At 36.5% G+C, this 13,664-nt stretch overlaps 1 protein-coding gene across 5 annotated transcripts in view; it reads right to left on the bottom strand.

Annotated features, from left to right (window-relative positions):
* fam131ba (family with sequence similarity 131 member Ba) overlaps positions 1-13,664 on the bottom strand; it is a 66,101-nt gene that overhangs the window by 9,590 nt on the left and 42,847 nt on the right. For 2 of the 5 annotated variants that reach the window (XM_022666140.2, XM_022666142.2), the window contains 3 exons: positions 10,647-10,749; positions 8,001-8,216; positions 4,603-4,743 (listed from right to left, as the gene is read on the bottom strand). In XM_022666140.2, the coding sequence (XP_022521861.2) occupies positions 4,603-4,743; positions 8,001-8,216; positions 10,647-10,749 (460 nt within the window). The other 3 variants (XM_022666141.2, XM_049476305.1, XM_049476306.1) reach the window with 2 other exon arrangements.

Here is a 13,664-nt window from a genome sequence, read left to right as displayed (position 1 = left end):
CAATCACTCTCATGCTTAAATTTCTAAATTAACGTTAGGGACTGTGTTCACAATATTTTGCTACTGCTCATGTCCTTAAACTCATTACTTCTTCTGTCTGATCCTAAAAGAACGTGGAGGAGATAAGTGGAGGTGAGGAGCGGGAGAAATGGAGTGAACAAACAGTAACTGGGGAAAAAGGACAGAATATAAACTATAAAGTATTCGAAATCTTGGCTGTCATAATGGTTTAGTATAACTACAGCGTGTGCCGGACCCTGAGCTTAATGTATTCCCTGCAGATCTTACCCGATTTGTTATGTAGGCCAAATCTTTATCAGGAGAAGTACATCAGAATAAATAAAAAAGTATTCTAAAAACTATTACAGACGCATCATGTGTTTAATAAATGTATAAAATGAACAGAGATGTATAGTAACGAAGAAGAGCTATTCTACTACTGTACTTAAGTACTAAGATTTTGTATCTGTCTCTACTAGAGTATTATTTTTTTCTCCTACTTCCACTTTTACTTCAGTAAATATTTTAGTTGAGTTTTATACTTTTACACTGATACATTTCTTATATGCTGCATTGTTACTCGCAACAATTATAAAAATGTTAGGAGTCATTCCAAACTCACATTATCACTACAGCCAGAGCGGTAGATGCTCTGCACTGTCACCGGGTTTGGTGAAGCTCCTCATCACTGAATGAATCAAGCAATCAAGCTGATCTTATAGTGCCTTTTACTCTGCTGTCTGCCTGCAATTGGTCGTTGACAGTCACGTGTGTTTACTATGTATGTCGTAACCAGAGTGCCATATTACTTTGAGTCATACAGTAGAAATACTAGAAACGAAAACATTTTTATAATCATGATTTAAAGCAATAAAACTTCAGAAACAGAAGTAAAGCGTAAAAGTGAGCGAGAATGCCAATGAATTTTCTTTGGACTAATTATTATCTGTTAACAGCACTGATAAATTACGACAAGCTGGATCGCTATTTCTGCTGCATCTAACCTTAAAATGTTACCTGGATACTGCAGATATTATCTTATTTTCAGCACCAGTGTTTACACCTGTAAACACTTTAGAATCTAGCATTATATAGCATTATAAATAGCCTTATACACTAAACATGAGATATTTTGATAAATAGTAATGTCTTTTTTCTAAATCAGCAACTGGTCTGTGCAGCAGCAGATTTAGAACAAGCCTAGAATCTCTGAGCCAATCACAGTCAGGTGGAGATTAGGGCCAATCAATGACAGGTGGAGATTAGGGCCAATCACAGACAGGTAGAGATTAGGGCCAATCGCAGTCACATGGAGATTAGGGCCAATCGCAGTCAGGTGGAGATTAGGGCCAATCTCAGTCACATGGAGATTAGGGCCAATCGCAGTCAGTTGGAGATTAGGGCCAATCGCAGTCAGGTGGAGATTAGGGCCGATTACAGTCAGGTGCAGATTAGGGCCAATCGCAGTCAAGTGGAGATTAGGGCCGATCACAGTCAGGTGGAGATTAGTGCCAATCGCAGTCAGGTGGAGATTAGGGCCAATCGCAGTCAGTTGGAGATTAGGGCCAATCGCAGTCAGGTGGAGATTAGGGCCAATCGCAGTCAGGTAGAGATTAGGGCCGATTACAGTCAGGTGCAGATTAGGGCCAATCGCAGTCAAATGTAGATTAGGGCCGATCACAGTGAGGTGCAGATTAGGGCCAATCACAGTAAGGTGGAGATTAGGGCCAATCGCAGTGAAGTGGAGGAGATTAGGGGCCAATCGCACTCAGGTAGAGATTAGGGCCAATCACAGTCAGGTGGAGATTAGGGCCAATCACAGACAGGTGGAGCTCTCTGAACAAACCATGTAGGGATTAGGACCAATCACAGTTGGAGGGAGCTCAGAGAGCACAAGCAGAATTTCAAAAATCCATTTGTAATCATGTCAATTAAGAAGATCTCACCATACTCACCTGGTCTCACTACACATTGCTTTGGGCTAATGTTGTTCTAGTTAACTGGTTCTAATAGTACAATTTTACTAAATCTGAGAAAGTTTTTATCATTTGTTTCACTTGATGTTTTGTTCTTTCATCCTCCAACATTTGATCCAGCATTGTTGCTGATGAGCCTGATGCCAGTATAGATAAGAGTCCAGAAATAAAATGTAAAGTATTTTGGAATGCAGGAATGATACAGAAATGTATCACAAAGCAACTCAACAAATTCTGAATCTGGCCAGGCTCAGCTAGCCTCACTAAATAACACATTTCCCCATCACACTTAATCAGTGTCATGAAGGCAGATACTAATTAGTCAAGCCAGCTCAGGCTTTAGCACAGTACATGCCTTTCTTCCTGGCAGAGAAGATTCATGTGCTGAAACCTTAGTAGCGTGCCAACAAACTGCTCCACAACAGCTGCTTGAGAAAACACATGGATTAATGGGCTGCTTGTTTATTATTTCATATCTTACATGTTAAGATTTGTATTACTTATGTACAATAAAGTAACAGTCTGTACGTTTTTGGTGGAAATATGTTATATAATTGCACAGAGCATGCTAAAAAATACATTTAAAACAGTGCTGTCTCTTTTCAGAATGGATAAACCTGTGTAAAAAGCTCTCTTCAGTTCTAATTCTGCATTTTTTTTTATGTATTGATGCATGAAGACTGTGTTTGCTGTTCTGATATGTCTATGTGTGCAGTCTCTCTTGTATCAGCACCATTAGCAGCACAGTGGCTGCTCAGGTAACCAGCAAAAGCTGTTGTAGCCAGAAAAATGTCCTATTCATTTTTTATAAATGAATATATTTGCGTTTGCAGGGATGGTACCAAGTGTTTATTAATGCCTTAATAATATTATTATTTATTTATACATTATATATAATATTTAAATTAGCCTTTTTATGAATGAATCTAACTTTATTAAGGTGCACCCACTGTGAACACAGGTGTTTAACTACACAAATACAGCTGTGATCTCTGTGAACTCCATTACCAAGCATTGGATGGAAGGATATACTGTATATCTCCCCAGTATTCATGAGATGTGAAGCAGAGAAACATTTTTACGAATCTTATACTTGTGGGATAAGTTGAAATAACAGAACACCAGTTTCTGACCTCAGTCTTGCTGTGACTAAATGCAAGCTGCCTTTATTACTCCTGACTTTGAAATAATGGCTCAGCAGGTGTTCACAAACTATAATATAGTTTTCATATACCAATATACAATATATTCAGCTGTTTTTTGCTGTAACATAAGCAATTTCTTTAAGAACATAATTAATTATTGTTATTATAATTATTGTTGGCAGCAACAATAAAAAGGAGAATGCTGCACATTCTTACTCAGAAACTATTGAAGTGCAGTGAACAGTAAAATCGCTTTTAGCAGATTCACCTTTACAGCCATTGGCAATCTGTTGTTTAGAATTCCAAGATGTCGGGCATGACAAGTAGTGGCCAATTTAATGAGAGCTGATACCTCAGTGTCACCGTGATGACATCCGCCGTACATCGATAAACGCAAGCAGATTCGGCATTTCAGAATGTCAAACGCAGCATTTAAAAAGCTCGTGTCGTGATCACATCATCCATAGGGCCATTCACCAGATTCCCATGACAACAGATCATCATTTATTAGAAAAACAAACCTTTTCCATCACTTTTTGCACATTTTGGCTTCAGTAGCATTCTAAACACCTTTTCTTAGCATGAAATTCTTTAAAGATTTTTTATTTATTTATTTTTTTTGTAGGTGTTTTTCCATTCAGTTTTTTGAACGTTTTAAAACCTGCTGTAGAAAGTAATGCAAATGCACCTCGACTACGGGTGAAGATTTAAGTTACAGTGAACCTAAGGTGGGAGCATCTGAATATCTGGTATTACCACTGGTAGGTTAACGATATCAACTGTAAGTTTAAAATGCATGTACTATATTTTTCGCACTATAAGGCACACTTAAAATCCTTTCATTTTCCCAAGAAAACATCAGTGCACCTTATAATGCGGTGCGCTTTATGTATGAATTTTACCATTCAGGTTGTAAGGAACAGTAAAGCCACTCCACAGAAAAAACAGGAGTTAAACTCCGCTGAGTTATACAGGAGTTCCAGATTAGCTCTCCAGCACCAACACTCAAACCTGAAGCAGTATTAGAATTATCCACTAACCACACTAACCGCTAGCTCTTCTGCCGTTCAGAGGTGAATATTATCGGCCTGTAGCTCCTTTTCCTCAGAGTTTCCTAAACTGGCAGCTCAAGTAATTTATCTACTTTCCCCTTTTAATATAACAGCTTTACTCTCGTGACTTTTCCTGGTAGGCTACTTAAAAAAAAAAAAAGTAACCATATTGCAGCACTGATTGTGGTACGTAATTTTATTTGTGTACATAGCCTATTTAATCAAAAGTGCGGCTAAGAGTCAGGTGCGGCCTGTACACATTTTTTCAATTAGTGGGTGTGGCTTACATTCAGGTACACTCAATAGCCCAGAAATTACAGAAATATGCATATTATAACTTGATTGGAATGAGAAAATGAGAAAAGATATATAATTTTGAATTTAAAGTATGTCTGCTCAGCACGTGGTTGATGTACTTGTTCAGTTTACCTCTGCTGGTGATGCTTTCTTGGTTAACTTCGCTGAGGTGGGCCACACTGCCCTGGTTGGAGTCAGCACACAGACTCTCTCCATCCATGAAGTTCCATGCCAGCAGTGTAGCCTCAGAGATAGCGAACTGCTGCATCACTCCTGTTAAAAGAAGAAGCAAGGGGTAAATCTTCACCACCTAATCAAGACAAAGATTATCCTCTTAAATTATACTTTTAATGAGGGAAAATGGGAAAAGATGCCCTTAAGATAATATTTTAATTTCTCTTCTGACCAAACAATGGGGCCAAATCTTAACACATTAACTGAATAGTGAAGGTCTGGCTAATTCTGTGTTTCACATGGATTTCCTGCAGAATATACAGCCCTCAATCAGAAAAGGTCAAAATGGTACTTTTGGTAATGGTTATTTTTATTGTGATTTTATTTCATCTCAGACAGTATAAACCAAACAATTCATGTCAATTTCGTTTAATTTATGAAAATACATTCATTTCTACATTTCAAGCCTGAAACACTTTAGAAAAAGTGTGTTCTTAGGAGCAACAAATAATCTACCTCTTTGTAATGTTGCAATTCCTTCTCAAAAAAAAATTTAAAGGCAGCATTTTGGCACTAAAGACCAATCAATGAATTGCTCCAGATATTATTGGTCCCATTTTGCTTGCAAAATGTCTGCAACACTGTGATGTTGTTTTTATTAAAAAATTCTGCACATATTGTCTTCTGAGGACAGGTTTAAACTGCAGGCAAGCCAGTCCAGTACTTGTACCCTCTACTTCTGCAGCCATGCCTTTGTAATGTATGTAATGCATCTTCTTATTGAAAAATGACTGGATGTATCTCGTAAAGATGTTGTCTTGAAGGCAGCGTATGATCTTAAAGTTAATTTCTGCATTAATGCTGCAATCTTAAAAATGCATCAGGGTCTATCATACTATTACTATTACTGACTGAATTTTAGCCATTGCTGATAACAATCTGGATTGTCCTTTTCTGGAAGTCAATGGCGTCTAAAAATGTTTGAAAATGCGGGTTTTTCTGACCGCAGTACACATTTCAAACACATTTAAACCTGGTTTAATGGTTTAACCTGGTTAATATGAGGCTTCTGTTTTGCACACTAAAGTTTAAGTGGCATTTGTGACTGTAACTCAGTATTGTAGTGTTTGACAAAGGTCTAACAAGGTAATTCATTGCCCATGTGATTCTATCAGCTATTGCTGAATGATGATTTCTGAGGATCTGAGGAATTAGAGATCATAGATAATCATCTTAGGTTTGTGCCCTTCTATACATTGAAACTCCTCAGATTCCCAATATATTTACCTCTTAAAATCACCTGTTTAAAATTACATACTTTTTTTTTACCTTATTATTAACATTTTGGGAATGTTTTATGGTCAACTAATAAGGGTTTTGGCATTGTTAGCTAAGCATTGATGTTTTTCAATATACTAAAAGAGCATCATAAAAATATGTATTATACAAACTATAACATTTTATTGGAGACTGAGCATGCACTGTTGATTTCCCTTATTCCAGTCTGCCTTACTAAACACAATAGTGCAGGCAGAAACTGTGTTCCTTCAGATCCACACGAATTAAAACGCAATGACGCAATGTTTGCAATTTTGTGTCTACACATCACCTCAATGGATTGTAAATGAAGCAATTAAGATGTGACTGAGGAGTACATTTTCCGCTTAATTCAAGGGTTTAACAAAAAATATTACTTCAACTGCTCAGGAATTACATCCATTTTTAACACAGTCCCTCGATTTTACAGACTCAAAAGTAAATGGACAATTAACTGATAAGCAGTTTCATGGCCAGATATACCGTATTACCTTGTTATTTTGTGGTTAATTAGGAAGATTAAAGGTGTGGAACTGATTAAAGTTAAATTGTGTTGAATTCAAAATTGGTATCCATTCACAAGAACTCTCTATATAAAGCCTCAAAACATGTCAATGAAAACCAATATTAGGCAGTAAAAAAAGAGAGCTCAGCAACAACAACAAAAAAACTGGAAGATAGTCTTCCTCTTTTTATAAAGGAATTAGAAACTATTTATTTATAGTCCAATTTTAAAACCAATGCTTCACACTGAGCACTTTCTCTCTATGTTAAGATGTTCTTAATCTTAAGATGCTTTTGGAAACCCGGTCCTGGTTAGATTTTTGTCTTGCTATCAGTAGCTCATGTATTCAGTTTTATTTAGTGTTAGTGTTTTTACCGTTTTTTTAATGCTTCACCATATGTTGAGTTTTTGTGTTATTTTAACTAGTTATTTTGCCACTTGTACAGCACATTATCTGACACTGGTTGTCTAAAGATTAAAGATGGCTTGACTTGATATGAGTAAATTATTAACTTGTTCTAGATCTAAAAGAGTGGTCTGTAATTTGTGTAAAACCGCGCTAAGTGCTAGCTCTTTAGCCGTTCACAGTTCAGTATATATATCAGACTATAGTCTGCATGTTTACTGTGTTAAAACAAGCTATGTGGGACGAACCACTCGCTATTATCGCCCTGGCTTACCAGAACACTCAGGGTTCCTCAGTGTAGCAATGCTAATGCTGCTGCACCCAGCCTTAGAGGAATTCTGGAAATCTAAGCTTACTGTAAATAAACAGAAGTGCTTTACTCACCCAAATAAACAGTTTTCTAGAATGAACTCTGTGTAGATCTGTGTAGATTAACATCCAGCACTCATTTGATTTAAAAATTAATGTTTTTTTTAAGAATTGCAGTTTTGTTTACTTAGCTTAGCTTCACTTAACTTAGTTACCCCCACCACCATCCAGTGTTGAGACCAGCTTAATTACAAGGAAAAAACAATGGCGACACCCCTGTTCATTATTAGTGTCACATAATGCACCTTATAATCCAGTGTGCCTTAAAAAATGTTTGAAAATAGACTAGAAAATAGTCTTTTATTGATAGTGTGCCTTATATTCCAATTATAGTGCAAAAAATATGGTAAATTTCCTTCACACAATGTTCTCCAAAATTTAGTCAAATTCCACTACTAATAACTATATAATACCCCACCTACTGCACAATGCTGCCATGGCTGATAGGTAAAGGTTAGTATGTACAACCTTTGAGTTATATACAGACAGTCAACAGCATCTTACCAAATTGCCAGTAATACAAACTGGCTGTACAGTTAAACATGCTTGGAGGAGAGTGCTAATTGCCAGTCTTTTTACATCAGCTAACAGACACTTGGTGAGTTGGCTGGGGGTTTTTTGGGGGGGGGGGGTCGTGGTTGGGGTATTTGGGGGTTGGGGGTCGGATTGGACAGGATAGAACAGGCTAACCTACCTATCCCGAGGGAACAAGACCACTTGTGGTTGAGAGCAACAGAATTTCATTGAAAGTATTTTTACCGGCTGCCATTCGTGCCTCCTTCTCGCCGTCACTCAAGTCACTGTAGGCGTCATTCTCCAGTCTCCGTTCTCTCTCGCGGTGCAGGTTGTGACCTGATCTTCCTATTGGTCCAGCAGACGGTTTGCCCCAACTCTGCCACTCAATCATATGGGCCACACGTCCTTGAGCCATAGCAGTGGGTTTAGTTACCTTGTCCTTCATAGATCTGGTCACGCCTACAGGGAGAAACAATCAGGGTCTCAGTACAGCTACAGGTAGAGGCTGTGTCTGAATTTTTTACTGCATACTGATTCCTAGTAGTGTATAATTCTCGGTGGCCGTGCTAAATTTGGCATATTAAAGTATGCATACAAATATAATTTTCCTGAGAAAAGCCAACTAGTAGGATACACTGCAGTATGAAGAATTCAGACACAGCCAGCATTTCTGCATGCAGGTGCAGAATGGCAGGCAATGAGGGTAGCAAGGCAATGCATTCAAGAAATAATGTAGCTTCTACAGTCATACAGTTACAGGCATATTCATAATGCATATATGTGAATAGAGGGGGATTCAATATTCATAATATTTCAACAAAGTTAGGAAAACTGTTTATTTTAGTAGTTTAGTGTTTATTCTACTACTTAAACTGCATTTATGTTTATGTTAATAGTAAATATTCATTAGTACAATACATTGAGTATGATGCTTCATAAAATTGTTATTAATGTCTATAAAAGTTTGGCTTGGGTTGAATTTTATTATGAGTATTATGTCATTTACTATTTGACATAGTATTGAGTATATCTGGTGTAGAGTAGATGATAAAACTGCTGCCTTTTACACAGCAGAGTGGGGTTCAATTCCTTGACAATAAGAGTCATCTTTCAGGGCTTCTAAAGTAACATTCTCTGATTTCTGTAACATGATCACATTGTAAATCAGTCTAGCTTAGAGCATCACTAACAAGCCATAAACGTAATTTCTGCCATATACTGTTTAAAGCGGTGGTGATAGGTAATAGGTTTCTGGAGCACTTAAATCCCCTAGGAGTTACTTTACATTAAGTTATTGTATGGAATGTTTTGCATAGGTTGCCTAGTGGCTAATATATTGTATTAGGACTATATATACACTAGCTTTTGGTCTAAATTTTTATTTTTAGATGTATTCATAGAAAATATGCGCCTGTACTGTGTTTTAAGGAAATTGGGGAGGAACTCTTAAGGTAAGCTCCCAGCATGCTCTGCTGCCACAGTTTCTTCTTTGTTGGGATATTTGGGGTGCTTTATGTTCTTTTGGAGAGTTGGGCTGGGGAGGTTATGGGTGTTTACATGTTTGTTTAGATAGGTGGGATTTAGTTGTGGCAGTTCTAGTGTTGTAGAATTGTTTAACATCTTGGTGTTGGGTTGGAAAGTGTAAAGGGTCTCCATCGGTAGGCTTTCATTTGTGAAACAACCACTGCTTGTTGAGAGGCTTCTACACTCATTCCTGATCTAAATAAAGTATGCTCAACCGGCCTATGGCCTGGCCTTGTTACTCCACCCTTGCTGACGCTACAGTATTCAAAGAAATTACCATTACTCACTACAATTGTGAATTTAGGCTGAAAAGGTTAACACTATTAATTACTACATTCTCTATGCATCTCTATACAGCTAAAATATATATTTTTTGTTTTACAAGCAGCAAGGAAACACTGATGTTAGATGTTTTATACAAATTCTGATCATTTCAAAGAATAATTAGGTTTGCAACATCCCTTAGACTATAAGCAGTATTAGATTTTGGGGGGAAACATCTAAATATTAAAAAAAAGCAAATATTTAGTCAGGAAAAATCTGATTAAAATACTTGCACATTAGTCTAAAGCTTAACATAAAGAAAAAAAAAAACAAAACAAAACGTGAGTAAACATAATAACAATTTTTGCCTTGTTTCTATCATACAGTTTATAAAAAATACAGCAATCACAAATGCAACCTTTTATTTTGTATGTAGTTTATGGATATATGATGAAATATTTATGATGATATAAAAAAAACCTGTGTCGTCACAGACTAAAAGAAAAAAGAATAAATTACTGAAAGCTACAAAAAATATATACCTACTGTTCCACGCAACCTGTTATGGCAATGAGTGATCATTATTATTACAGCAGTATATATATACAGAATAATATATATATATATATATATATATATATATATATATATATATATATATATATATATATATATACAAACACACTCACAAACATGTATATAAATACTTATAACACAAACACACACCACAAGGTTCACCAACAATTTACTGAGCACAACACTGCAGATTTCATACTGGCACACTGCACAAAACCCACAACGGTATTACAGTTACACTGTTCACCACATGAACCACTGAACACCCAAACGAATCCCAGCAGCAAGCCTGTGGTGATGGGTTGTGCACTTACGTCAACTACTTGTTTGTGCTCTTGTTGGATCTGATTGGTCTTTCATCAATGGCAGCAGTGGCCATTGACAGGCACTAATTAATGGTGGCAGGAAGTGAAACTGGAAGGGAGGGGGGGGGACCCACAGGGGCGGCCATGTTGGCTCCAATCTCCATCTCCTCCTCTGGAGCCAACATGGGGGCGTTTACCAGCTACCGGGACAGACACACACCTGACACACCTGTCAGAGAGGACTTAGCCAAAGCTCCTATTCCGTAGGCGTTGGAGTTCCGCTTCAGACGAGGCAAGATGGAGGTGGTGTCCTCCATAGACAGCTGAGAGACACGATGTGAAGACAAAATAAAGATAGAAAGAAAAAGGGAAGAGAGAAAGAACATGAACTAATGTGTTAATAAGCATCTATATCTATTAGCAGCTTGGATGGCAGCAGTATTAGTATAAATTTCAATGAATCTCTAAGATTTTTCATTTACATATATTTAAAAGCTAAATATCTTTGATGGATTTAATTTACAGATCAATATAACATTTATTTCTATAAGGTAACCAATGTAGTACAATACATAAAATGTATTTAAATAATGTTACAATAAAGTCACTATGATAAATGCATCATCAAATATTGTTTTGGATTATCAAGCAAATCTAAACAATGGTGATATCATTGTATATTCCTAATTCACAACAAAACCAGCAAATAGTATATGCCCCATTGTCATATTAACCAAATTAGACATACTTTTACACATTCATGTATTGTGACTAACAAAAAAAAAACTAAAAGTAAATTGAACAATTCTGGATTTGCAAATAAAAGTTTATAATGCGACAAGACATGAGCTGAAATGGCCAGTCTCCTGTGCTTAACACACACAACACCACCTTTCATTTTTTCACAACATTTTTGTGCTTTATATATAAATATATAAGCATATTCTAACCCAGTGACACACAATTAGTTTAAAGTCAAATAAATTATATCTCAAAAGATGTTTTTACATAAAAGTGGATATTTCCTAACATCACACCACTAGTAAAATATTTGTGTCCACATATACATCCAAACGGACATCATCATTGACCGCTTTTTCTCTATTGGCTTCTGGCACTGACTATTTGCTCACTGGATGTGTACCGCAGTTTCTGACACTCACCATCAGTAATGATACCCCCCAGGCTACCTTAGGAAACTTGTAGATCATATATGTTGTAGGCTGTAAGAGCAAGCATCATCTGAGCTTCTGACTCTGTGTTGACTTTTCATTCTATATCATTTTCTTTCTCCATCTAATTTTCAAATCTTAATAAAAAAATTAAATCTATTTTTTACACCTAACCATACAATTCAAAGTACAATTAATATGCAAAATATTGGTATAGCAAAAAATATATATTTCTCTATCTCTTTCTATCTTTGTGTTTGAGCAGATGTCACATGCATCACATTGTATATTTATTCTGACTGCAGAGTTTCATAAAAGCCACAAAATAGGGAGGATGGCAGATAACATAACATGATCTTCTAAGAGGCCTTTGATCACTAGCTTAAAAGCTAGCAAAAACAACTATTTGTTGTTTGGAAGTATTTGGCCAGTGGATTTGAATGGATTTGAAATGTAGCAATCAAGATGTAATTGAAACAAAGATTCCAGGTTTAATTCAAGCCGGAAGGCCTCTAGGTCTAAAATATTATTGGGTCTACTTGTATGTACAGATTGTTAAAGTCACATTTAAAAAGATGGATTTTGAAGTATGTTCAGGATCAATATTCCTGTTGTTTTATGCTTTAGGCTTTTAACCAATGGTTTGAAATCTGCTTCCAGGATATGTTGATTATGTATGGAATCCTTATTGACTCCATCTGTGCAATACTGCCAATGTCAACCGCAGCAAAACAACCCCAAAGTATTATGGATCCACCCCCATGTTTCAAATGTTGCATTTTGAGAAAATGTGTGTGCAAGCAATGTTGCACAGTAGAATGGGGCACCACCCTCTTATCATTGTAAGTTGAGAGTTAAAGCCATCAGACAAAAGGCAAAAATGTAAGATGTGTGACACATAAAATGTATGCCCACATTTAGTTTTTGTTTTGGGTTAGTTTAATTCCAGGTGCGGACAACTGAAAGCCATTAATGATGTAATAATCATTGCTTCATTTTTGTTTTGGATTCCCAATCAGCAGGTAGTTTTCCCCTTGTCCCAAAAAATGCTTCCACACTGGGAGGGTGAAGGCTAGAGAATTTTTCCACCAAGTTTCATGAAGTCAACTAGCAATAAAACGTCATTGAAAATTCAATGCAGTGTAGCCTCCAACGCTAATTTGTCTGTTAACAACTGGCCACTTTGGTACTAAGTGATGAGGGAGGATCTTTTAATGCACCTAGAAAAAGAAAGGCCAATATGGATCTCTTGGACTCCTGGCCATAGCGGCTGTAATATCACTTCAAATTAAAAATGTCCTAAGTGTAGGGCCCTATATATTGTCGCTGTCCAATAAAAAACAAGTATATTCATTTTTATCGATTTTAAGTTTACTACATCATTTGAACATACAAATTTGTTGATGAACAGACCAATAGAAAAACTTAAAAATTACCTAAAATAAACTCTTTTTACACTGACTTCCATTGAAATTTCAGAAGGTTTTATCTCTCCTGTAAAGTTGCTGTTTTTGTAGATACTTGTTTTTCATTGGACAGCAACGATATCCAATTTTTATGACAAACAATGTATTACACAGGTTTACGCATGACAGAAAGTGAAAAAATAGACCTTAAAACAGCCAAAATGTTTTTGTTTTTTTGCAGCCATGCAGTAAAATAATCACATTAGGCTTTCCAAAAGATTTCATCTCTTGGGAAATACTGTAGTACTTTTTTTCAACCTTCTTACTATTTCTATACCTATTCATTCAAAACACATCAAATTGACTCCTCCTATATTGACTAGCTATTTATTGGATTAGTCTTTTTCAATGCCAAAAAGTCAAATGGACAGGACATGGTTGGCTACAGAAACTGCAAATCCAAATGTCTATTAATGGGTCACAAATCAGGCTTAAGTGTCCAGCAGTCCTGCAAAAGAACCGCCGTGTTTTTTTACTACGCTAATGCATGGCAGATATTGAATTGGGTCTCCATCTATCTTTAGGACAAATGGAGTTGGGGTATTCCCTAATCTCACTGACAACAGGAGGTGAGTGTGAGAGCCAAGGCTAATTAGCATG

Source organism: Astyanax mexicanus, chromosome 3, assembly GCF_023375975.1.
Source record: "Astyanax mexicanus isolate ESR-SI-001 chromosome 3, AstMex3_surface, whole genome shotgun sequence".
NCBI classification, from domain to species: Eukaryota; Metazoa; Chordata; class Actinopteri; order Characiformes; family Acestrorhamphidae; genus Astyanax; species Astyanax mexicanus.
The sequence above is the reverse complement of the archived record's forward strand: the minus strand, read 5'-3'. Positions and strand labels throughout refer to the sequence as shown.